At 39.4% G+C, this 27354-nt stretch overlaps 1 protein-coding gene across 2 annotated transcripts in view; it reads left to right on the top strand.

Annotated features, from left to right (window-relative positions):
- Window positions 1-3446: 3446 nt before the first annotated feature.
- PPP4R2 (protein phosphatase 4 regulatory subunit 2) overlaps window positions 3447-27354 on the top strand; it is a 47862-nt gene continuing 23954 nt past the window's right edge. For both annotated transcript variants that reach the window (XM_057706197.1, XM_057706196.1), the window contains exons 1-2: window positions 3447-3696; window positions 4721-4802. In XM_057706197.1, the coding sequence (XP_057562180.1) occupies window positions 3663-3696; window positions 4721-4802 (116 nt within the window). In that variant the 5' untranslated portion in view covers window positions 3447-3662. The remainder of the gene's footprint in view (window positions 3697-4720; window positions 4803-27354) is intronic.

Here is a 27354-nt window from a genome sequence, read left to right as displayed (position 1 = left end):
TCCCGCAGGCTGATCCCAGAGGAATGGCCCAACTCCAGTCATTTTCCCTGGGGTTATAAGAAGATCCTTGCACATAGTCTCTGACACAGTCCAAGCTGTTTTCTCTTTCCTGTTTTTCTTCTGTCTCCATCTTCTATCTCCTCCTCGGTGTCGTCAGGCTTTTTCCCTCTTGTGAACCCACAGAGGAATAGGCCAGTCTTCTGCTCACGCTTGTTTAAGGTCCATCTCCTCCATTACACCCTGAGTTTGGGGCAGAAACTCCACGCTAGTCTTCTCCGCAGCTCCTGGGAGGCCCTCGAGGACTGTTTGCCTGGTTAATGCCATTCCCTCTGCCTAGAAGCCTCTTCTCTTCCAGTGCAAATCTTTTCCAGTCTTTAAGTGAGGCCCTTCCAGAAAGTAACTTCTGTTCCTGCCTGGAAGAGATGTCACAGGCCTCTGTGACCACCTGATTTGCATACTTGCCTTCTGCTTTGCAACAGACTCTATACTTACGTCTTATCTCTCCCGGTCGTTTCTTGAGGTCAAGAAAGAGTCTGAGGCTCTGAAATCAGTCTAGGTTTGAAGCACAGGTCAGTCACTTGCCTGTGCAGTTGTGTGACCTTGGACAAGTTAGTTCACTTCTTTATATCAGTTTTCTCTTCTCTGAAGTGGGGATAATAATTTCACTTATAGGATTTTTGCAAGGATTAAATATTTTTACAAAGTGCTTAGAAGAATGCTAGACACATAGAGGATGCTTAATAAATGTTAGCTGTTACTATTAATAGTCTCCTTTGTTGCGTTAGTTATCTAGTGCTGTGTAATAAATTATCTCAGAATTTGGAAGCTGAGAACAATTGTAAACATTTGTCATCTTTTCTAGTTTCTATGGATCAGGACTTGCTTGAGGCACAGCGTAGGTGGATGGTTCTGCCTTGGGATCCCTTATAAGGTTGTGGTCCAGATGCCAGCTGGGGCTGCAGTCATCCGAAGGATTTCCTGGGGCTGGAGGAGCCACGTTAAAGGCATCAGTTCTCCATTTGGGCATTTCCACAAGGCTGCTCTGATGCTCTCGTGACCTGGCAGCTGGCTTTCTCTAGAGAGAGCAGTCTAAGCGCCCAGAGCAGAAGCCTCAGCACCTTTTATAACCGAGCCTCAGAAGTCAAGTACCATGCCTTCCACCAGGCTTATTGTTCACAGGAACCTGCTCCGATTCACCTGGGAGGAGAATACACTGGGGCACGAAGCCCAGGAGGCAAGGATCTTCATGGAGGCTGGACATCACATTTTATTCTATCTTGCTCTGAGGGAGTTAGTACCAATAGGAGGCTCTAGCAATCGCAGACATTGGGATGCAGGCTGGCTGGAGAAGAATTCCAAAGAAGAAGGAAGAAATGAACCAAAGAAGATATATCTTCAGCCTCATCTCTTGTGTCTTCCGCCCTTGCACTCTCAGCTCAAGCCAGACTGAAGCCACTTGGCTCTTGTTTCTCATTTCAAGGCCCGTGCGCCTATAGTTTTTCTCTTTGCAAGTGTCTCCTCTCCATTTTACTTGGCTATCTTCCTCTCAGCATTCAGCTCTCAGCTTAAACACTTCTGCTTCCTCTAGAGACACTTTCCCTGATTCCCTTAGGCTGTTGCTGCTGTGTGTACTTTGTCTCCTTTCATGGACCTTATCCAGTTTTTGGAAGTCGAGGCCTCTCCAAGTGAGGGGAACAGCTGATGAAGAGGGACAGAGCAAGGTGGAAGAAATTAGTATGGTACGTTCTCTAATGGAAAGTTCCAGAAGAATATTTGGCGATCATGGAATTTTCTCTCTGCGCTCTACAATGCAAAAGTCGCTAGCCACGTGGGGCTGTTGAGCCTTTGAAATGTGGCTAGTGTGACTGAGGAACTGAATTTCACTGACACATTCAGGAACTGAATTTTAAATTTTATTTAATTTTAATTAATTTCAGTTTAAATACCCACACATGGCTAGTGGCAACTGTATTGTCCCACACAGGTCTTCTGCGAAGACACCGGCTTAAAGAGGGTACAGGGTGGCTGAGAGAGTGGAGGCTAAGCTTTGCTATGTAGAGGACAGGCCCCTTCAGACTGGGAGGGACCACAATAAACTAAATCCTGTGCATTGGAAGTGCTGGCCAACAGGGATGACACCACCCTAATACATCTCCCACAAGGCTACTTATTACTGAGCAGGATGCTTAGAACAACGAAAAGGTCTAAAGATCCTAGGGACTGGTTCTCTGATGGCAAAGTCAAGAAAAGTATAGATATATAGATATATAGATTTTTTTTTTTTTTTTGCAGGGGGATTTTTGCGTGCATCTGCCACCTAGGGTCAGGGTCAGGGTCAGAGTCACTAACTTTTAAAATAGTGATGGCTGTGTCCAGATTTGCACCTTCTAACATAAGTCAAGAAATAGCTTTCTGTCCTCCCTTCCTCCCTCTCTCCTTTCCCTCCTTTCATGGCTTTGTGTTAGGCTTTGAGAATAGCAGGTAGAACAATTCAGTATCTTTTTCTCGAAAAGCTCACAGACAAGAGAGGATAATAAAAATGTCCACACACTAGCTGGCTGCCAGATGTTCTGGGTTCTGCTGCTGTTTTGTCAGACTAGCTCTCCACGCCTCAGCTATCCCATTTGTAAAGTGTCAGGGCAGGAGAGGACTTCTGAGGTTTCCGCCCTCTCGAACTTCCTGGGCGCTTATGTAATGTAATCAAAATCATAATGATAATAATAACAGCAGCCACGTTAACTGAGTGCTTAAGTTCCAGGCACCGTGTGTGCACTCAATGCTTCATTGCCGCCATTTCACTCAAGTCTCAGGGCTGTTTTGCAAACTCCCATTTTGTGGATGAGAAAACTGAGGCTAATGGAGTGTAAGTAACTAGAGGACACAGGGAGTAAATAGTTGAGTTGGGCTTTAAGTCCAGCTGGTTCCATGGCTTACGCTTTTCATCCCTTTGCTGCATGCACTGCTTCTTTTCAAGGGTGGGTCATCGACGAGCTTTGGGTTCAGGCAGGGAGGTATTTTTGTTAGGACGATTAGTAACACTGAGTGTTTAGCGTCCTCTCACCGCTGTGTGTACACACTCTCACTTCATTTCGCAGCCACCGTATAGGGCGGTCCATACGAGTGCCCTCACTGTACATAAGGGGAAAGTGAGGCTCAGAGAGGCTCAGCAAATCGTTCAAGGTCACACAGCCAGCACAGGACGGGGATTCACTTCCAGGGTGTCTGGGCGCAGCCCCGCTTCCTAGACCACTCGGTCTCCAACTCGGCGCGGGCTGCTCGGGCCCACCCCAGGGGAGAGGCGGGGCGGCCGCCCCCGCCGGGTCCGCGGACAGGCCCGGCCCGCACGCCTCCGCCGCGCACGCGCGCTCGGGCTCCGGCTCCGGGCGCGCCGCGGGCGCGAGGACGGCGGCGGGGAGCGTGCGCGCGGTGACGTGCCGGGCGCCATGTTGGAGGGCTGGTGGTAGCGGCTCGGGGAGGTGCTCGCTCTGTCGGTCTCGCTCTCTCGCTCGCTTCCCCCGGCTCCCTTCGGTGCCCCCCCCGGTCGCCTGCGTGCCGGAGTGTGTGCGAGGGAGGGGGAGGGCGTCGGGGGGGTGGGGGGAGGCCTTCCGGTCCCCGGGAGACCCACGGAAGGAGGCGGAGGCTGCGAGGGACTCCGGGAAGCCATGGACGTCGAGAGGCTGCAGGAGGCGCTGAAAGGTGGGGGTAGCTGCCCCCTCTCCCTTCCTCCTCGCCCTCCGCGGCCCTCTCTCCTCTCCCTTCTTGGCGAGTGGCTCCGCGGGGCCGGGCCCGACCGGGGCGGGGGAGGGGGCGCGCGCTTCCCCGGCTCCCATCCCCCTCCGCCTCCCCGGGGGCGGGGAGCCCCGTGGGCAGCTCCCTCCCGCCCGGCTCTGGGCTTTGTGTCGGCCGCCGGCGTCTGGGCTGGGGGAGGGGAGCCGGGAAGCTCTGGCGGGGGGGCCCCGGCCCCTCTCCCACTCCCCGGGGACGGGTCGTGGGCCCGCAGCCCCCTCCCGGGCAGGCTTCGTTCTCCTTCAGGCCCCCGCGCGCCCGGGCACGGGGGAGGGGGCGGAGAGAAAAAGGGAAAGGTTTCGGGGAGGGGGGAGCGGCAGAGCAACTTTCAAGTGTCTCGGGAAGCCTGGTGCGGGGCTTCTGAGGTCGTCTCCCCGCGCGCCCTAATTCTAAAGGTGGTCGCCTGCCCGGCTCCGAATTGCTCGCCTTCCGAGCAACAGGCTTGAGAACAGTGGTTCTCAAACTTAGAATAGCGTGATTTCAGCGTGTTGAGAATTAGGCTTTGATTCCCAGGATCCTTGGGGGACGGCTACAGGGAGGGAGCTCGTGCTTCCTAACAACGCGGGTTTATGAACTTCAGGTAAACAGTGTGTGGGGATCGGGATCTGGGGTTTGTGTTTTAACCGGTCTCTCAGATGAGTCTGGTCCAGGCGTGCCCCCGGACCACACTTTGAGAAGCACTGCATTAAGGATGGTTTGTGGAGAAGTTGAGTGCCCCCTCTAGGAGGGGTCTCCTCACCTGTGAAGAGTGACATTTGAAGTTGGAGAGTCAGAGGTGGATATTTGGTCGAGAGGCTTTATGAAATTTAAAAAAAAATTTAGTTACTGCTTAATATGAGGAAAGACTGGGAGGCAAGTTTGTTTTTAGAGGGCATTGGAAATGGTTGGTGGACTTTGAGAAATACTAATAACTTTTCTTTCTTCCCTTATCTAGATTTTGAGAAGAGAGGGAAAAAGGAAGTTTGTCCGGTCCTGGATCAGTTTCTTTGTCATGTAGCCAAGACTGGAGAAACAATGTGAGTTGAAAACATGTAATCGTTGTTGTAGACCTATGTATCCTTCAGAAGTGCTTAGGACGGGGACAAGAGTGTATTTCAGGAGCATTGAATAATCCATTTGTCTAAACTGTACAAGCCCCAGTAATTTAAAGCATTTACTAGATGTGTATGTTTTATTTACTTCATACGTGCTCTGTAATGAATTTTAAAAATTTGTTAAAATTTTCTTTATGCTTTTGCACATTTTGCCTGTTTGGTTATGGCTGTTTTTGGCCATAACATCAGGCTTATTTCCAGAATTTTGTGGCTTTGGTTCTGTTTCAGATTCTTTTATTGCTGCTATTTTCTCATATTGTCCTGTATCCAACCTTTTGTCATATTCATATATGTGGGTGCTCGAAGTGTCACTTCTATTTATTCTCTTGAGCACTCAGGGTGATTATCTGACAAATTCCAGATGCTGCAGTCTTGACTGTCCTGTAAACTTTCTAGGATAGCTAACTTGTTAACATATGCTCAGCATTTTATTAGGCTTGTTTCCAAATGTTGTGAATCTGAAACTTATACTATGAAGTTAGTACTGTTTTCAAAGGAACATTTCAGTTCTTTGTTGTGTGTGTACTTTGTTTGGCAGGAGTGGTTTTTCACACTCAGTGTAAGTTTATTTGTAGAGAGCAGCGAAGATTTGGTGACTTACTTGTAGTCTTGTCTTTGTGTAGAGGGTAGGGAGCAGGAAGGGGAGAGGTTTTTTTGGTGTAGAGTTAAAAAGTGGGCTTTCTTTTGGCTCCTCTACTTCATACCTAGTTTTAAAATTCTTTTTGAGGCTTAATAAAAGAGTGTAAGTTTCAGCAAATGATACATACTTTCTTTGGCTTTATTAGCAAATGTTCGTTTCTCACAAGATTTGCTTATGGTTGCAATGTAGTCTTCTAATAACTAGCCTGATTTTAGAAAGGAAAAAAAAAAACCTTTAATGGTCATGCAGAGAAGCTGAAACTCCTTGGTGTTTATTAAAATTACCAGTCACCTTAGGAATGTGATTGATGTGTTCAATCTTAAATTTCTATTTAGTGCTTTTAAAAAAAAGGAACCCTTCAAGAAAAAGCCTTTGCCTCTGAATTATAGTCTTTTAGAACATCTTGATTTTAAAAAATTGATGCAGAATAATTTGTATTTATGTTGATTGCTGGTTGGTCCAAACCTATAGCTCTCTTCGATATCAAGAGGAAGAGCATTTTACTTCAGAGTTTTGACAAACAAAATTATTTGGAGTTAAATACTTAAAACCTCTTACCAAGTCTGTATAAACTACTTTCCCTTTTTGATAACATACATTGGCTGTGAATTGAAAGCTTCTACAAGAAGGCTTTCTAATATCCTGTTTGACTGGATCACCAAGTGGCTACAGAAATTTAGCTTGATTTTTCTGGACAATTATTTGTCCTGATAGAGGGCTTGCATCAGTTGTCCCATCCCTGTCTGTTGTCCATCCCCCCACCCCTCAAATCTTTAGGTCTTCGTACACGTACTAAGAGTATTTTGTATTAAAATGAATTGTGGTGTTAGAGTCTTTATGGAGTTTGGAAAATATTTTTTAATTTATGATTCAAACACCTAGTGTTTTTACATTTAGCTTTAATTAGTCTTTTTTTTTTATTGAACAGCACGGTCATGCCTTAACTTTTGGTGCTGTAATTTGCAGTTTCTGTCATCATTTATGGCTAAACTGAGCTTTGTCTAACTTCTAAGATTGTAAATATGAGAATGAAAATCTAAAAGCAGGTCAGATCTTTTTGTTATTTTAGAATGGATGGGTTTCATAAGATTTACTGGATTTTTTTCCTCATTTCTGTTTTTAGAAGATAGCTTTACTCAATAATGCTTTTTTTTTTTAAAGCTTCATTTATTGAAAACAGTAAGCTTTGTTTATTGAAAATATATAGTTTGGTAAATTTTGACATCTACACTCATGAAACTCATGGAACTATCATCACACTCCAGATGGGGAATATATCCATTACTCCCAGAGGTTTCCTCGTGCCCTTTGTAATCTCCCCTCCCTGTGTGTGCTCTCCTCCCCTCAGGCAGCTAAAGATCCGCTTTTTGTCACTGTAGATTAGTTAGAATGTTGGAATTTTATATAAATGGAATCACATAGTATATTGTCTGCCTTTTTTTATTCAACATAATTTGAGATTGATTTATGTTGCTCAGAAATCAGCAATTCATTCCTTTTTATTTCTGAGTGGTATTCATTACATGACTATCCTACAGTGATTGGTTCATTCACCTGTTGATGGACATTTGGGCTATTTACAGCTTTTTCTTTATTAAAAAAAAGGCTGCTATGAACATTTGTGTATGTCTTTGTGTGCATTCTTTTTTCTTGGATAAAAATCCCATCCAGGAGTGAAATGATTGGATCATATGGTATGTGTATGTTTAACTTAAGAAACTGTCAAACTCTTTTCTTGAGTGATTGTACCAGTTTGCTTTTCCACCAGTTTTATGGGAGTTGAGATCAGTTTCCCCACATCCTTTCCAGCACTTAGTATGGTCAGTCTTTCTCACTTTAGGTATTCTAATAGGTGTCGATTGTATAGTGGTTTTAATTTGTATTTGCCTAATGGCAAATGATGTTGAGCATCTTTTCATGTGTTTATTTGGTGTTTGTATCTCTTCTTTAGTAAATTGATTCTTCACATCTCTGCCCGTTTTAGAATGGGGTTGTTTGATTTCTTATTGGATTTTGAGAGTTTGCTGTGTATTATGGATACCATAAATAGATAAAATAGATAAATTCTTTAATATGGTTTGCAAATACTTGCTACCACTGTGTGGCTTGTCTTTTTGTTCTCTTAACAGTGTCTTTCAAAGGGAAATTTTAAATTTAATTCTATTTTGATTTTTTAAAATTTCCTCTTGAACAACTCTTACTGCATTGTCTGTTGTGGTCATTTGTTCTTGTGTGCTTTCTAGTTTAGTCTTTATTTCATGAAGTAATTTTTTCTTTTCTAATTCTGTACTGTATTCTATTGCTTCATTTTCTGAGTTTCTCCAATTCTGACTTGTATCATTTTTCTCAATGTCTTTAGCTCATTTTGTAATAGTATACATTTTTGATCTATTTTTGAACAAGTATTTCTAGCTTCTCTTCACTGTCTTGAGGGATGTGATTCTGCTCTTTAGTCTCTTATTTTCTTGGAACAATTTTGTATTAGATTTGACCTTGATATTTTTCTGTTTTGCATTTTTATGTGAAATTAGTTTTCCTGAACTTTGAGGAGGAGGCATGGTTCAGAGTAGCTGTTCTAATTTCACAGTGCTTGCTCATTGTTTTTGCGAAGTATTAGAACATGGCGCTTGCTTTCTGAAACTTCTAGGCTCTTTTCTCCTACTTTTATTTGGACCTTGTCTTTCCTTCATCTCTGTCGTCTCTTTCTCTTGTCTGAGGGGTCTCCTCTGGATGGGAGCCCTGATGGGTCACTTTCAAGAGCTCATGGGAGCAAGACTTTGTCTCTTTGAAGCTCTCACTGGAGATCTTTTCTATTCACTTATTACTGGAGTGGGTAAAACCTATCTCAGTTTCAGCTGCTGTTCTCAGAGATTGACCTGCCATGATTTCTTGTGAACACCTGTTGGCTGTTTTGTGGTTCTATTTGTAGGCCCTTCAAGTGCACTAAGACTTCTGTTTTCTCTTGTACAGATTCTGATAATGTACAAGTCATATGACAGTAAGTTTTTCCTCATTAACTTTTATTTTTTGGCGTTTGTGAGATAACTGTCAGGTAGTTTTGTCGTTTTTTTTTTTTTTTTTGCTTATTGGTTTTGGGCTTTGCTCTCTAGTTATATCTGACATAAGGGGTTTTGGGGAGATAAAAAGCTAGTATCTCTGCCATGCTCTCAGAGTCACACTGATTAGGAGAACTTTTAAGTCAGTCCCTGTGAAGTTTGTTTCCTAACTCCTATCTGTAAAATGGGAATGATAATAGTACCTCATAGCATGAGTGTGTAATACACGGAAGACTTAGAACACTGCTTGGTAAACAGAGTAAATGCTCAATAAATAGTAGTTGTTATTGTGTTGATAATGCTTATATTGAGTCTGCTTTTTTTTCCCCCTCCCTGCAGTTTCAAACTCTTTGTGCTCAGCAATTTTGACATACCACTAAGAAAATAAGTTACTTAAAAGTAGTAGTAATCAACAACTGAGATCTGCGTTATTATAAATAAAATCTCATTAAGTCTATGAGACTTAGATCCTTAGCTTTCTTTAGGGAGGGAATTTTATTTTGTCTACCACAGTATTGAACATTATTTCTAAAATCTCAGTTTCACATATTCCCTTTGGGGTTTTTTTGCCATATCCCTTGTAGCATCTGTATAGTCATTTACTTAATGCTCTTTTTTAGGTCAGCATACTTTTTTTCTTCAGATTTTTTTAAGATGGAAAGATAAAGGTTAAGCCCTCATTTTACCCCTTCCCAGAAGTATAATCAATATGTTAATTTCTTCCCCTTAATCTTGTGAGAAATAAGTTCTGAAACCAGTGCTTTGTTGCATTAGTTACATCCATGTAAATCATTTAAAAATCTGTACATACTAAAATATTAATTAATATGAATCATCGTGCACCTAAATTCCTATCATGTACCATTATCACAGTGGTACACAGAGGAAGCACAATAGATTTTCAGTAAGTATTAGTTAAATGGATGCCCTTTTGCATTTAAATATTTTAGTAACTGCAGTGATAGGAACATGAAGAAAATTATAGTTGTTTTCATTTGTTTCTTCACATCAAACCTGTAAACCTGATGTGTCATGTATGCTGCACAAAATCTACTGCATGATGCACTGGAAGCTAGACATGCCAACTTTGTTTTCTGACTGGAATTAACTTCCAATCTTCAATCCTTTTGGTGTGCAAGTGAGTTTGTATTTTCCACCCTCAATCCAGATTTCTACTAGTAGTTGGCTAGTCCCCTAATTTCATGAGAATTAGCATGTGGTAATGTCATTCTTGGAAGGAGCATGGCTTGATTCTGAATTTAGCTTGGCAACTTCTCTGTGTGAATTAGGGCAAATCATTTGTGAGCTTGTTTCTTCACTTACGAAACGGGGTTTATAACATGTCGTTGCCTCAGCTATTGTGAGGACTTGAATAAATGAAAATGTAGCTATAGATACTAAAGTTTTGGGAGAGAATAAAAGAATTGTCTGTGTGTTGGGCCTAAATAGAGTCCATTTGGCTTGTGAAACAAGTCTGAGGTACTTAATTTTGTGGAAAGAGCTCTGGTTTGAGAGTTAGGAGAGTACAAGACAGTCCTGGGTTTGAATTCCCAGCTCTACCACTTAGTTACTCTGTCACCAAGGCTGACTTCTCTGTGCCTTAATTTCCTTGTTGTGAAATATGCATAATAAAGTCAATCTATCTCAAGGGATGTTGTGGGGATTCACTGAGTTTATACTTTATAAGTTCTTAACAGAGTGAGTAGTACATGGTGACAAACCCTTCCTCTGGCAGCTACTATTTTAGTCTCCAATAAGTCACTTAAATTACTATGGGCCACAGTTTCCTTAGATACTAAATAAGCAGCTTATAAAAGATGATTTCCAAGTTTCCTTCCATTTCAGAAGCGTATAGGAATTCGTGTTGTGGCAGTAGTTACCTGGGGTGGTATTGCAGTAACAGTGATTAAGGGTGGGACACAGTCATAGTGGTTGTTGTTAAATGTCTGCTGATGGTGAAGATGTTGACTGTTGGGAGAATGTTGCATAGGTTAGTGGTTTGGAGACAGTAAAAAAAAAAAAAGAGAATCACTTGACTGTATTTGGTTGAGTGAGACCAGTCAGTGTTACCACTAACTCATGAGAGCCACAGAGGTTCCCAGAATGTCTATCTTAGTGTTACCTACATGTGTGTCTTTTATCTACATCCAAAGTTCCTCTTTGTGCCTGCCAGTGAATGTGAGTTCATAAGGCTTATGGACTGTTACTGGAAGCCTGTCACAACTTCATGTTGCTTCAAAACATCTTATTAGTAAGAAGAAAAGGAATTTATGGTCCAGAATTTACAGTGGGTTCCCTCTGTTTTGTGCACTGTAGGTTTTACCTTTCTGATATGGGAGTTTATTATTGGGGTGGATGGGTGAATGAGTGAGTGAGTGTGTGTGTGTCTGTCTGTCTGTCTGTCTGTCTGTCTAAATCAGTTTTCAGTATCAATAGCAAAAAATAAATAAATAAATCACTTACTAAAACAGAGTATAGACTGAAGAGGAGAACGTCAGCTGTTACTTCATTTAATACATATGCCTGTGAGAGCATTGTACTTTAAGATACCTCATAAATGTGAGAAATGTACTTTCGATCTTCATTTTTGCTAGGCCTTCAGATGTGTTCAGTTGCTCATCTTTGTTCTCTCTGGTTTCACCTACAGCGATCTATTTCGTATATCAGGCTGCCTGGGTTTGGCACTTCTTGTAACCACCCTCCAAACTCCATTCCTATCAAAATAGATTGAATATTATTGAGAACATAACACCATTGACTATAAAGTGTGTAAGAGCTAATTTAAGTCTCAATTAGTAAAAATATAAAATAATAGTAGTAGTGACTCATTACTTTAAAAAAATGTGCCATGTATGTGGTAGTTCAAGTAGGGCTTTTTTTTGTTACCACTTACTAGTTTGACTTTGTGGGAGGGGAATAGCTTTATTGAGAGGATCTGGATCTCCTGTAGAGTGAGGACACACTTGGAGCTGTGTATGTCAGCGTATCTCTCTTGTCTCTGTACTTATAATCTGCTTGACTCTAGGTTAGCAGGCTGTCCTGGTTAAAATTGTACTTTCATTATAACCTGTTTGAATGACCTTGATGGAACAAGTTAGTCACCTAAGACCTCTTTTCCTCTGTTCTCCAGCTGAAAATATGAATAACAAAACTTAGGTCACAGAGTTTTTGTGAAATATCAGGCATTTAACAAATCTTAGATTCCTTATTTTGTTTATATACTGTGATATAAAAAATAAAAATTAATAGTAAAAATAACATTTATTTAATACCAGTTTTTATACCTAAAGGTTTTTGCAGCTTACTGAAATGAAATCCTAAGAATGAAAACATACTGACCAATAAGAGTGATCTCTCTACAGGTTGAAGAGTTCCCTAATCTCATCATGCTTTCTTATACTTGTAACTGAGCTAGATGTTCTTTTTGCTTGCCAAAACTTTGCTTCAGCTATTATATTTTCCTTCTTTCCTATAGCCAGGTCTGACTTAGACTCTCTCAGCTGTGTGTACCTGTTCTTGTGGTGTGTACCTGTTCTTGTGCTGTCTCCCTGTGATTTGTCTGGAATCCCTGCAGGGGGTGGGGCCACTTGAGTATTTTAACCCTTAAGTCTTTTTCTCCTAATGTTATTTTTTGTTTTATGTGGTCCTACCTAGTTAGAGTCTTTGACTGATTCTAAAATGGTGAATCAGAAATCTTTAAGGGACTAGGATTTTCACATAAGAACTTCTGTTTTGGGTTATCGTTTTTTTTCTTCCTAAAAGGCAAACTTTTAATGAATGTTTATTTTGTGCCAGACACTATCAGATGTTTTGTATGCCTACCCTAATTTAATCTTCACTACTACTTTCTGAAGTAGGTGTCTCCTTAAAAAGAAGGATACTGAGGCTTGTAGAACTTAAATAATTTTAAGATTGTGCAGCTGGCGAGTGACAGAACTGGGATTTAAACTCAGGCATTCTGAGTTCAGATTCTCCCATAACCTCTACTTTATACCACTTGTCACTTGTTCAATTGTCTTCTCACATCTTTCTCTTTACTGTAGCAATCTGAGGATCTTTACTAAACTTAGAATTTGAAGCTACGAATTTGGTAGGAATCTATTATCACTGTTATTTTTGTAATTTCTGAGACTTTCATGCTGCTTACCTAAGCTAGACCCCACATACCTGTCCAGCCCTCCTTTTCTTCTGCTACAGTGTAATGTGACCTAGGCACTGACACCACAGATAGTTTCCGGGCGGCAGGGAGAGGATTGTGGTGACGAGTATGGTGAGGTTGGGTGTGGTGGTTTGTGATTTAAGAAAAACTATGTTAGGGAATATTTATTGAAAGGGTCAGTAAGGTAGGTGACTTGATATATCCCAGCATTTGTGATTTTGACCATTTTCTGATGACCTCAAATGCTGAAAACTTTCAGTAATTGTAATTTTGCAGAGGTATAAATTTGAAGCATATAGGTGATGAAACTATGTATTTTAGCTGGAATGTGTAAGCTTCTTTAATATATGCATCTTGGATTTGTTATTCTCAATCGCCCAAAAATCTTACCTTCGCAATATTGGGAGGTAGGTGATAATATTTACAGGTGATGAAATGAGAAAATACATACTATAGAAGGATTTGAAATTTGAGAGATGTAAGAGGTCTTAGAAATGTATTTCTAATTTTTGCACTGTTGTGTATTGCTGAGAAGGAGAGTGATGTAGCTTTTTGTTAACAAAATATTTCTATTCAGAATTTTTTGTAATAAAGTGAATTTAATATTTCTGGAGATGGTTTTATTCTGGTCTTGTTTTAGGGATATTGTTCATGAGGACTCCAGGGTAACTTTTGAGATTGTGGGTATTTTTGTCTCAGAGTGGTTCTTTAGCTGAAGACTAATCCACCTTTTCTAGGGCCTTTTGCACACTGGAATATTTCTGCAAGGAGTAATCTTGAATGGGGGTAGAATGGCCTGCTTTTCTTTTCTCCAGTGAAGACCATTGGTGAACTCTGGGTTTTCCTGTTAACAGACCATTGTAAGACAATTTGTCTTTCTCTTGCTCCTATATAGATGTTAATACCTCTCTAATCTTGTCCGAACTGTTCATATTAGAGGGTTCATGGGGATAATATCTTGTTACCTTGTCATCTGCTTTTCTGGTAAATGTTTTCTGTGGCATTTCGTTTTGCCGTCTTAATTGCTCTAGCACGTGGCAGAAGTGAATGCCATAGCTAGAATTTGGCCACTTTAAAAAATTCCAAAATATTAATTTAGTATATGAACAGGTGGTAAATATTAGATACTTGTAGAACTTTCAGTGTTTCGAAAAGTATCTTAAATATGGAGAATATCATATATATGCTTTTCAAATTTACATCTTCATACTGGTTAACAAGAAGTTTGGTGAGAATAATTGCATTTTGAGTTTAATGGGTCACATAAATAATCATTACTGTGCCCATAATATGAAAAAACTCATGTACAGAGACTATGGAAATTAATACTCCTTTAGATAAGCCTGTTTAGTTTTAAAAGCTTTTTTATTATAAAAATGCTCACAGGAAAAAAGAAAAATCAAACTATACAGTTAACCTATTTTGTGTATATTCTTAACGGAATTTTTCTATGCATATGTGTATATATATGTTAATTCTTTAAAAATTGTATTAAACTTCTGCGATTTGCTTTTCGTTACTTGCCATATTTGTATATCTCTTATCGAAATGCATCATTGGTTTTTTTGGGTTGCCTAGTATTCCATTGTTTTGGCTGTATTGTGATTTATTTAACCTGTCCTCTTTGATAGTCTTAAAGGTTGTTTACAGTTAAACCAATTCAAACAATGCTTAAGTGAGCATATTTACACTGACACAGATGCAAGAATGGGATTTATGGGTTGGAGTGTATATGCATTATTATCTTGACAGATAATGTCAACTGGCCTTCAAAAAATTTTTTTTCAACATGTGTCTATACAGTGTATCCAAGTTACCTGTCCAATATCAGTACTGAACATTAGTAAGCTTTTAAATCTGAAAATCTGATACTTGAAAAATGGTATCTCATTTTAATTGGCTTTCTTCTATTTTGTGCCAGCATCTTTCCATTTGTTTATTGCTATTTGCAGTTTTCTGTCTCCCTCACTAGCTAAGCTATGGTTTATTCCGTTTTTTTCAGGGTTTTTTTTTTTTTCTTTTCAGCTTTTTTGTTAGCTTTTTATTGATAAAATAATGGAGTAGCCTGATAAAGTTATTTCTAAATAAGTTATACTTTTGTTGTGTTACGAATAATTTGAGTTTAGGACAGTCTCAAGCAGCAAGTTGTTTAAAAAGGATGGTCTAGACTATATAGCAAAGGATAGGCTAGCCTTTGTTATAATGGCTGGGTTGCACTGTTATTTCCAGCATGTATCTATCTTTTTACTCACATTCCAAAGACAAATAGTTATATTTATCAGTAAAAGAAACTTCAAATACAAAGTATGCGCAGAGCCTTTAATTTTTATGACTGTTTTTGAAATTTTGTCCTGGTAAATCCAGCCCCCCCCACCCCTTTTCTGCAATGTTGTCCTGGTCTATTTATTTGTAAATAGGCCAAAACAACCAGTTAGCTTGAGAGAAGAAAATAAAACTGAATTCTACCCTTAGGTTGACCGAATACTAAGAGTCTGCTGAGATCTCAAAAATGTTATAAAGTTCTAGTCAAGCAGAAGAAATGAAAATACTACCTCCAAAAATGAACATATCTTAAGATTGTTTCCTACTAAAAATTAGTTGTGAATACATAGCTTTATTTAAATGTACGTAAAATACTTATGGTGTCTGTTTAAATAAAAGTATTTGAAGATGTGTGAAATTTTTGAGATGTGGGATTTTTCTTCAAATTTGCATTTAATTCTGTGATGTTTATTTCATTTTCCTTTTCAACACTTCGTAACAATGGTTCTAAACTGGGGTGACAACGTCTGGAGACATTTTTGGTTGTTACACGTGGGGGATGCCAAGAATGTGTAGCCAAGAATGCTATACTGCACAGGCAAACACCCCACAACAGAGGGTTATCAGACTCAAAACGTCAGTAGTGCTGAGGTTGAAAGATTCTGCCTCATAGGAAAAAGCATACGTTAAGCTTTAAAAAGTGTCTGTTTTGTTCTGTGACCTGTGAAATAAAAACAGTGATTTGTATGATAAGATCATCAACGTCTTTAACCAAGGCTTCTGCTTTTCCCTTTCAGGAGTCTATTTGAGAAACTTAGAAAAGTCTAATTTTGAGAAATAAATACTACTTATTGAAGATTTCATAGTTTAATTAAAGTATTCTCTCTCTTGATTTTCAGTTAAGATGAAAGTCCAAAATATTTTGCCCTTTATCTAATCAGGTATTGTCTAGAACTCTTTCTCCTTATTTGTCATACTCACAGCAACTGTTGACATTAGGTGTGTGGGGGGGTTTTTCCACACCAAGCAATTCTGTGATACTGCCTGAGTCTCCTACAATTCAATTGTGACATTTTCTACTTGGTGTTAACATCAGATCTCACATGTTAAGGGCTTAGTCTCACAGTCCTGCCCCCACCCCCTTGAGACACTAATCACAAGTCTAGGTTGTTATACCTGTGTTTCTGACCAGTAGGCGAAAGATCAGAGGTTATCTATGACCCCTTTCTCGGGTTCTGTTAATCTGCTAGAATGTCTCACAGAACTCAGGAAGACAGTTTACTATCTCGATTACAGGTGTATTAATATTACGCAGGATATTAAAGGTTATGAATGAATAGCCAGATGAAGAGATACACAGAGTGAGGTCCTGAACAGTCCTGAGCATAGACGCCTGTGGAGTTTGGGGTGCACCACCCTCCGAGCATGTGGATAGGTTCTTGTTTACCATCCCCAAAGTTCTCTGAACTCCATAGTTTATAGATGTTTATGGAGGCTTCGTCAGGTGGCCATGATCGATGATTTATTGCACGTTTAGCCCCTCTCCAGAGAATGACAGTGGGAGGTGGGGCTGAAAGTTCCAAGCTTCTAGTCATGACTCAGTCTTTCTGGCGACCAGCCCCCATCTAGGAGCCTACCAGCAGTTAGAGTCACCCCATTAAAGTAAAAGACATTTCTGTCACCCAGGAACTTCCAAGGCATTTAGTAGCTCTGTCAGGAACTGGAGCCAGAGGCTAAATATTAGAACAAAAGATTCTCCTGGAACCTTTATTTTCAAGGGTTTTACAAGCTCTGTTAGGATCTGGGAGCAGAGACCAGTATGCATATTTCTTAATACTTCACAGATGTATCCATTAGCTAGCTTTATTGGACCATTCTTATATGCATAGGGGAGAGATAACCTTTAATTCCTCACTTCGTTGATGGATTGCTAGCTTTGTGTCTTAATTAACTGCTCTGCATGTACCTAATCTATAATTACTGATAAGCTCTGCTGACTGGTAGCTTTGCAGCTATGTGTGTTCACAGACCAAGTCACAGGCCAGTACACAACTGGTCAATATACCAGTGGGACATTAGTGGCAGCAATGTTGACCACTTCTCCCACCTCCAAAAGAGTTGGCTGGGCTGCCGTAGCTACCCCCTGCGTACTCTCTTTGAAAGGGAAGGATCGATAAATTGAGCCTGGAATAGGTGAGAGACAGATTGCCTGTTTCTGTCATTTTTCAGATTTAACTGCATGTTAAAGTGAGGACTTTCTTCATTATACATGCATTTTACAACCTGACAAGGTCATAGAACTGTACAAAAACTTCAAATTATAGAATCACATTAATGGAATGAAGTTTTCTAAATGTGCTAATTTTTTAAGTTACTGAATTTGGTGTTGGTGTGAGGCATGTTGTTGAGAAATGTGGCCAAGTATTTAAAATGTATTTTTTTTTAAACTTTAAAAGTGTAAGATGGGGTTACCTTATTTAAAACAATTTGAACAACACACTATTTCATAAAAGAAATAAAAGTCACTCCCATTTTTATGCCCCCAAATGTGCTTAGTATTTATATGCTCTCAGTAAAATAAAAAAGGAAGGAGAATTTAGTAAGTAGCTTTAAAAAAGAGTCATCAGAAGAAACTATACTTGAGCAGACCTTTGTGTTCTGAGGAATTAAATTCAGATTTTTCAGGCATACTTGAAAAAGAAATACCAATAGCCCTTGACAAATATAATTGGATCAACTTTGCTTTTTAGTTTTCAGTTTGAATGTTTTTATTTCTGAGTTACAAAGTTTCACTATTTGTGGTTTAATTTTTCTATATTTGTAATTTCACTGAGTTTAAGCAATTAATGATACTTTTCATACTCTTAAAAGGTGAAAAGCTCACAATGAAAAAAACTAGATATGATTGGCTAAAATGTACAACCTTTAGTCTTTAAAATTTATAAATACATACATTTATAAATTCAGATCTAATTTCTAATGTAGGATATGGCTGATGTAGGAGCATTTATATATTTTAGAGGCCTAGGATATTTATATTGGAAAAAGATAAAATTCACCAGACTATAGTCAGTGTTGAAGTTCTGATAAAGAAGAAAATAGCCATAAAATGATGTGTTATAAAGAGATTATCAGGATGTATAACTACATGCCAGATCTTTGGCATTCTGGAATTACATCTGAAGAAATTTAAAACCCATATTCTCCAAATGCCCTGTGTATTCTGCTAGACTGAATGTTCAGATGGCTCATTTGGGAAGACTCACTCAGACTTAATTTACTAGTGTCACAACATTTTTTTTTTTTTTTTAGTGTCACAGCATTTTAAATAATAAAATATAGGAAACTTTTAAGCTGTAATTTGAAAATCCAGAAGAGGCTTTTTTTTTTTTCACAGCTCAGATTTCTGCTTAACGCTAGAGCATTAAAGATTTAATTCCAAAGGAATCTTTAGCTTTTTGGAAGCACCATATTTACAACTTTTTTGCTTGCACGCATCACCAACTGATTTTGGTTCATGTAAGCCTAAAAGAAAACAAGAAGAGAAAGAAAGATTTATTGGAAAAATATTGAGGTACCATTTAGAATCAAAGGTTGAGCTATATCACCAAGCCAGTGTGAGGGTGGGGTACTTCAGGGCATCAGCAGTAGAAGATGCTGGACAATTTTTTTTTTAGGTTCCTGTCAAAGGGGTGACTTAGTTCCAGTAAATTCCTGTTCCTCCCTATTTCACATTTCTGGGGTAGAACATCCAGTTGACCTACCACAGGATTAATTCACTTTTTAGAAGGGGAGCAGGTGGTGTGGTCAGGGAAACAGCTGGCTGTTGGAGGCCCGTCCTTGTATTATATCTTTTTCTAGGAAAGTGGGGAACCAACTCATTGGTATATGCTGTAACCAGCATAAATACATATACTGTACCCCCAATTCATCACACAGGTAAAGTGTATTAAAATGATCTCACTGTTGTGAGATTATAACTGACTTACATGTCAGCAGGAAATTACCTTGACCTTTAAAGATCTAGGTGCAGTGGGCACTAACCCCTGTTCTATTACTGAGAAATTCCGTATTCTTCCCAACCTCTCTGGATTGCTGAAATGCTTAATTATGACTTAAAGCTGTAGCTTTTGCTAAGTTAGTATCCAAGTGTTTTCATGACAAAGACAGTTCCCTCCCCAAAGAGAACTTCCGTTACATAATTCTTAGCTTCCTAAGATTCCTAACCTGATCTTGTAAGGAAAAAAAGACAGAAGTAGTGGTCATGGTCAGGGGCAGAATATGATCATTGTTTTAAGGGAGTTATAAATGAAATGTTTCGGGAGCAGTAGAGTCAAAGGTTGATTGCTGGCAAAGAGAATTAAGAAGAGCTTCATGGTATAAGAGACATGCTTAGTCCAGCTAGAAGGAACAGTGAACAAAGGAATGGTCAGGAAAAATGCAGGGCTAGGAAGGTAGATTTGAAATAGATCAGAGAGTGTCTTGCTGTTACATAGAATTTTGCCTTTAGAAAGACTTTACAAGTTATTGACGATTTTGGGGCAAGGGAGAGATAGAACTTTGCCTTGGGGAGCTTAAGTCTAATTCAGGGGAGTTAGAGCAGTCACTCAGGAGGCTATCACAGGAGTTTAAGCTAGAGGAAATGAGAACTTGAAATAGGGTAGTGCTAGTATGAATGGACATGAGGATTCACAGACCACATCAAGATACGGTTCTTTAGCCATTGTCTATTCATCATTCCCATCTTGCTTGAGTTTCTAAATAGTTTCCTAACTGGAGTTTTACTTGCCCTTTCTAGTCTGTCTAATCTATGCTATTAGCAGTGGTTGTGGTATGGTGTAAGTATGTTCTTCCCATAATTAAAATATTCACCTTCCTCTTGCTCAGGTTAAAGTTTAAGATAATTATAATGACATTTAAAATGTATATGATCACGTCTCTACTTGTTGTCCCCCAGTTTGCTTCGTTTTTCTGCTGTCCTGAACTACTTACAATTCTCTGGTGGATCAGGCTCCCTCATCTTGGTGCCTGTGCCCATAGTGCTTCCTCCCACTGGAACAAAGACCTTTCTTTTTCTTTGTGCTCATCTTTTAAGGCATATACTAGTGGTCTGGAAAACTTCCCTTGACCCCAGGTTAGATGTGTCTTACTCCACTACAGTGCTTCATGATTGCTTCTATCATTGTATGTATATTTTATTATTATTTTTTGTTTGTTTAGATTGTGAATTCTCTGAATACAAGTAGACTTCTTAAAATCTTTTCCCACCGCATTGTAGCTTAGGGATGCGTATTTGCATTTTTTGCCTTTTTTTTTTCTTTTATACTTTTCCTGTAGCTAGATGTATTGACTTAGTAAAGAGTATGGATTCTGAAGCCAGAGTGTCTGGATTGACATTTTGGCTCTGATACTTACATGGGCAGGTTGTTTAACCACTTCATTTCTTAGTTGCTTTACTGATAATAAAATGGGTGAAATAATACTACCTAACTCATGGGGTTGTTGTGAGGGATTGAGTTATTAAGTACAAAGTGCTTAGGACAGTGTTTGACATTAGTGGTTATGTGTTTGCTGCTCTTACTGTTATGCATTGCAGTTCAAATATGAATCTATGCTCCTGTTGCTAAAACAGTTGCGTATATAATACTTCCCACATCTGCTTGGAAAGTGGTGTATTTCTTCCTGATTTCTTTTTTTCCACTGTAGGTGAATTATGAATATTATTTCAGAGTAGGCCTCAGGATATTTACCAAATAATTATTGAGTATTTATTTTTTGCCATACATAGTATTAGTACTTGTGATATGTACTGGTGAGCAGATAAATATAATAAATACATTATGTATCATGTTACTAGAGTGTAAGAGCAATGGAAGAATAAGAAAAATGGTAAGGGAAATGAGAGTTTAAGGGTGGAGAGGCAGTTGTAATTTTAAATAAGATGGTCAGAGTAAGCCTCATTTTGAAGGTAATATTTGTGCAAGACAGGAAGTTGGCCATGCATATACTTAGTGGAAGAGTATTCCAGGCTGGGAACTTGCAGTGCAAAAGCCCTTAAGGAGTGTGTCTCACCTTTTCTGTAGACTAACAAAGGAGACCAAGTCTACTGTGGCTGGAGTAGACTGACCAAGGAGAGGAAATCAAAGACATTAAAGGGGATTGGGGTCAAATCATGAAGGCAGTGTGGACCATGTTAAGGACATTTTAGCTTTTACTCTGAGTGAAATCAGGAGCAAGTGTGGAGTTTTGAGTTGAGAAGTGACATTGTCAGACTTAAAGTGTTAAGAGAGTTGTATGAATGGCTGTGCTGAAAATAGGCTTTAGGTAAAGCCAGCTTAAAAGCAGGGGTTATTGAAGATAATATTTTTGAAGAAATGGGTTAAGTGGTAGCAGGACATGGTGAGAATTAGTCACACTTTAAATACATTTTGAATATACAACTGGCAGGATTTCCTGAAGATAGGGTGTGGTGTGTGAGAGAAAGAATGAAGTCAAGAGTAACCCCGATTTGCCTTAGCAGCTAGAAGGGTGAAATTTCTTCACACCTGAAGTGGGAAGGACTATGGGAGGGGCAGTTTGTGGGAAAGATCAGGAGGAGCTCAGTTTTGGACATGCTGAATGCTATTTTGATGTGGAGCAGGTGGTTGAATGGGTGAATGTGTGGAGATCAGGAGATTTCATTGGCAGATAGGTAGTGTTTAAAATCTCCAGACTGGACACGATCACCAAGTGTAGACAGAGAAGTGATTGGCTGAGCTTTGGATCCCTCCACCGTGGAGCACTTTGTGAAACCAGGAAAGGACAGTACATAGGAAAGATCAGCAAATTAAAAGAAAATATCAGAAAGTAATTAAGGAAGAATGATCAACTGTGTGAAATACTCTTTATTGGCCAGTTAAGATGAGGTATGAGAAATGATCATTTGATTTAGCGATATGAAGGTAATTGATGACCTTGTTAAGAGCAGATTAGTTTTAGTGGTGGGGCTGAAAGCTTGCTTGGAGTGGGTTTGAGGGATCATAGGAGGGAGACAACTCTTTCAAGTTTTCCTTCAAAGGAAAGCAAATGCATGATGGGGGAGCTAGGAGTATAAGTGGAGGGAAGAAAAAATTTTTGAGGTGGGAGAAATATAGATGTATTCGTATGGTAGTGGGAATGTTCCATTAGAGATTAAAAAGTTGATAGGGTTGATAGGAGAAAGGGGAGTATTACACAAGTGATGCTCTTGAGTAGGTGCACAGATGGAAAATCTGGCATGTATCAGTAAATGCATGAGAGCACGGATAGTTCCTAATAACAGGTGGGAATTCAGAATGTGCATGAGCCTACTAGCAGAGGGACACATGTGGTGGGACTCTGGAAATTCAAGGGCATTAGGTGTGAGAGTGAGGGAGAAGAGAGAAGATAGGAAATAATTACCTAAAAGAGTCTGGGAGTGAAAAACCTAGGAAAGTGAAATATTAATCTGGTAGCATTAATAGTGTGCTTGAAGCAAGTCAGCATGGTGATGCGTTTTTCTTTAATTTTGTGTCTGTGCCCATGTGTGCTGCTGTATAGGCACAGATTTGGTGGGGCTTGCATTTTAACCAGTAAAGTTGATTTTGTGAGTACAGTGCAACCAGAGAGGGGCTAGAGAATCAACTGTATGCAAGAGAATGGCTAATGATTAATGATTAATTATAATTTAATGCTGATAATGAAGGTAGTGAGGGGGACAGTAAAAAGGTGTAGGATCCGTGGATTGGAGGGTCTTGATAGAATCAAAGAATTTTTGCAGTAAGTGCAATATATTTAAATATCTTCTACTTCATCCAGAACTATTAAAAATATGGCTAGCTAAGGTTTGACAAAGCTGGGTGATGTGTAGTTGTTTTTTACTGTTCTTTATTCTTACGTTAGCTAAAATATTACATTTATTTTTTAAAAGGAAATAATTTTGTGAGTGGGTTAAGAAAGAATATTGGGTAAATTGTCTCCTTTCTCTAATAGAAGGGAATAAAGAGGCTCTAGAAGTGCTCATAGGCCCGAGAGATTGCCTCAAGTTATTATATATCCGTTATGTGAGAGTACGTAAGGGAAGTGCAACCATCTTATTATTATTATTTAATTTGTTTAATTTATTGGTTGCATTGGGTCTAAGTCGCTGCGCGCGGGCTTTCTGTAGTGGAGAGTGGGGCCTACTCTTTGTTGCAGGACGTGGGCTTCTCATTGTGATGGTTTCTCTTGTTGCAGAGCATGGGCTTTAGGCATGCAGGCTTCAGCAGTTGTGGCTCGTGGGCTTTAGAGCGCAGGCTCAGTAGTTGTGGTGCACAGGCTTAGTTACCCGTGGCATGTGGGATCTTCCCGGACCAGGGCTTGAACCCACGTCCTCTGCATTAGCAGGTGGATTCTTAACCAGGGAAGCCCAAGCCATCATCTTATGATCTAACATATCTTTCTCACTGTCCCAATCCTTTCTTACACCTGGAGAGCCATCTAGAAAACTCTCAGCATATTTCTATAGTATTACTCAGATGTTCTCCACATCCTGAGTTTCTTGAGGACAAACAGCCATTGAAGTACTTACTAGATGTTAGCCACTTTGCTAAGCAGTCAGCTTATGCTTAATGCAATCCCAGCAGTTCTGTGAGGTAGATACTGTTATCTCCATTTTAGAGATGAGAAACAAAGGGAGGCTAGAGTTATTTCTGTTAGGTCATGCAAATGAAAAAGTGGCTGAACTAAAATTTGAACCCAACCATGCTTTCAGACTGTAGCACTGATGCTTTTTAAGTGTGTGTGTATGTGTGAATGTTTTAACTGTGTTGTTTTACTTTTATTGAAGTTTTACATCACAGTATTTAGTGAGTTTATTAATACAACAAAGGGAACAATAAAGTCTTTTATGTGCTTTGCTTTATTTCCTATTCCCTAGAGACAACCACTTTAAAATTGTTTTTTGGGGGGAGAGGCGTGTTAACCTTACCTATTTCTAAGTTACAGTCCTAGAATATTACTTTTCTTCTTTAAATTTTTAAAATTAATTATTGATTTCATAATAATAACAGTATTTAGTTTCTTTTACCTACTCTCCCTCACTCCATGCATACATACTTCTTACTTCCATTGTCCAATTTCTTCAGTATAGTTATATTGAAAATTTGGTCAGCTCAACGTTTGTTACATACATTGTAGTGAATGCTGTTTTTTTTTCATTTAATTTTCTTCATACTTATGGCTAATTCCACTCCAAATTTTAGTTTAGATCTCATTGCAAAATATGAGCTATGTTAGATCTCCTACCAATTTTATATATATATTAAATTAATTTTTATTGGAGTGTAGTTACTTTACAGTATTGTGTTAGTTTCTGCTGTACAGCAAAGTGAATCAGCTATATGTATACATATATCCTTTCGTTTTTGGATTTCCTTCCCATTTAGGTCACCACAGAGCACTAAGCTGAGCTTCCTGTGCTTTATAGCAGGTTCCCACTAGCTATCTGTTTTACACATGGTAGTGTATTTATGTCAAACCTAATCTTCCAATTCATCCCACCCTCTGCTTCCCCTCCTGTGTCCACACGTCTGTTCTCTACCTCTGCATTTCTGTTCTGCCTTGCAAATAGGTTCATCTGTACAATTTTTCTAAATTCCACATATATACATTAATATGTATTTGTTTTTCTCTTTCTGACTTACTTCACTCTGTATGTCAGTCTCTAGGTCCATCCATGTCTCTGCAAATGGCACAATTTTGTCCCTTTTTATGGTCGAGTAACATTCCATTGTATGTCTGTGCCACATATTCTTTATCCATTCCTCTGTTGATGGACATTTAGGTTGCTTCCGTGTCTTGGCTATTGTAAATAGTGCTGCAGTGAACATTGGGGTGCATGTATCTTTTTGAATTATGGTTTTTTTACAGGTATATATGCTCAGGAATTGGATTGCTGGGTCATTATGGTAGTTCTCGTTTTAGTTTTTTAAGGAACCTCCTTGCTGTTCTCCATTGTGGCTTTATCAATTTACATTCCTACCAGTAGTGTAAGAGGATTCCCTTTTCTCCCACACCCTCTCCAGCATTTATTGTTCGTAGATTTTTTGATGATGGCCATTCTGACTGGTGTAAGGCCAATTTTATATTAAGAAAAAGAAACCTCCTGTGGAACCTTCTTAACTGCTCCATTTTGGACTGGTTGCTCTTAGAACTGCCTTATTCCTCCCCTCCTGGAATCTGCCTTTATCATCATCCTGAAATTCACTTTCTTGTCTTGGGGTCTTTAGTTTCCTAGATAGCAGTCATGCTGCTCTTTCTTGGTTTACTTCATTGTTTTTGTTTGTTTGTTTTGATATATTTATTTATTTATTTGGTTGGTTGGTTGTGCCAGGTGTTAGTTGCAGCAGGTGGGCTCCTTAATTGTGGCTCATGGGCTCCTTAATCATGGGCTCCTTAGTTGTGGCTTGCCTGCTCCTTAGTTGCACTGTGTGCTCCTTAGTTGTGGCCGGTGGGCTCCTTAGTTGCACTGTGTGCTCCTTAGTTGTGGCCGGTGGGCTCCTTAGTTGCATCTGGTGGGCTCCTTAGTTGTGGCTTGCCAGCTCCTTAGTTGTGGCATGCATGTGGGATCTAGTTCCCTGACCAGGGGCCCTCTGCATTGCGAGCTCAGAGTCTTAACCATGGCGCCAGCAGGGAAGTCCCTACTTCATTGTTTTGGTGGAGTGAAAGAAAGCATAGTAGCAGATACATCTTTTTTGTACTTTCAATGTCTGAAAATGTTTTTCTGAGGTTTTTTTTGTTTGCTTTTTTCCTACCCATTTACTTAAATGGATAGTTGGGGTACAAAATGTTAGGTTGAAAAGCATTCTTTTTGAATTTTAAAGGCATTTTCCTGTTGCTTTCTTCTTGCAGTGTTGTTAAGTCTGAAGTCCTGTATGTGACCTGTTTTGTTTCTCTGAAATTGTGTAGGATCTTCTTTTTGATTCCAGAATTATGCAATTTTTCTATGATGTCATACTCCTGACCTACCAGTCAACCCTTGTGAGGCTCTTTCAGTTAGAAAAGTAGTATTTTTTAAATATGGCAATTTAAGTTTATATTTTATTGTACTGTGGTGAAACATGCATAAAATTTACTGTTCTAACCATTTTCCCCCAGCTTTATTGATACATAATTGACATATAGTCATTTTTAAGTATACAGTTCAGGATTAGTGATGTTGAGCACTTTTTCCTGTACCTGTTGGCCATCTGAAGAGCTCGTTTGCAAAAGTCTCTGTTCAGGGACTTCCCTGGTGGCGCAGTGGTTAAGAATATGCCTGCCAATGCAGGGGACATGGATTTGAGCCCTGGTCCGGGAAGGTCCCACATGCTGCGGAGCAACTAAGCCCATGTGCCACAACTACTGAGCCTGTGTTCTGGAGCCTGCAAGCCACAACTACTGAGCCCGTGTGCCACAGCTACTGAAACCCACACGCCTAGAGCCCGTGCTCCACAACAAGAGAAGCCACTGCAGTGAGAAGCCCACGCACCGCAACGAAGAGTAGCCCCTGCTCGCTACAACTAAAGAAAGCCCGCGTGCAGCAGCGAAGACCCAACACAGCCAAAAATAAATAAATAGATAAAATAAGTAAATAAATTTTAAAATAATCTCTGTTCAGATCCTCTGCCCATTTTAAAATAGGGTTATTTGTGTTTTTTTGCTATTGAGTTGTATGAATTCCTTGTATATCTTGGATATTAATCCTGTCAGCTGTCTGCTTAGCAAATATTTTCTCCCATTCCATAGGTTGCCTTTTAATTTTATTGATGATTTTCTCCAGTGTGCAGAAGCTTTTTAGTTTGATGTGGTCCCATTTCTATATTTTTGCATTTTTTGTCTTTGCTTTTAGAGTCAGATCCAGAAAATCATCTTTAAGAGTTTTCTGGTTTTGGGTCTTATGATCAAGTCTTCCATCCATTTTGAGTTAATTTTTGCGTAGGTGTAAGGTAGTTTCGTTCTTCTGCATGTGGCTCTCCAGTTTTCCCAACACCATTAACTGAAGAGACTATCCTTTCCCCATTGTATATTCTTTGCTCCTTTTCCAAAAATTAATTGACTGTATTTGTACATGCAGGGGTTTATTTCTGGACCCTCTGTTCTGTTTCATTGATGTATTTGTTTTAATGCCACTACCGTACTGTTGTGATTACTACAGCTTTGTTATATAGTTGAAATCAGAATGTGTGAGGCCTCCATCTTTATTCTTGTTTCTCATGGTTGCTTTGGCTATCCAGAGACATTTGTAATTCCATACAAATTTGTTTGTTTGTTTGTTTTTTTCCTGTTTCTCTGAAAGATGCCATTGGCATTTTGGTAGGGATTGCATTGAATCTGTAGATT

The sequence above is a fragment of the Hippopotamus amphibius genome, chromosome 13 (assembly GCF_030028045.1).
Source record: "Hippopotamus amphibius kiboko isolate mHipAmp2 chromosome 13, mHipAmp2.hap2, whole genome shotgun sequence".
Lineage (NCBI taxonomy): Eukaryota > Metazoa > Chordata > Mammalia > Artiodactyla > Hippopotamidae > Hippopotamus > Hippopotamus amphibius.
Note: the sequence above shows the minus strand (reverse complement) of the source record. Positions and strands in the feature narration are given on the sequence as shown.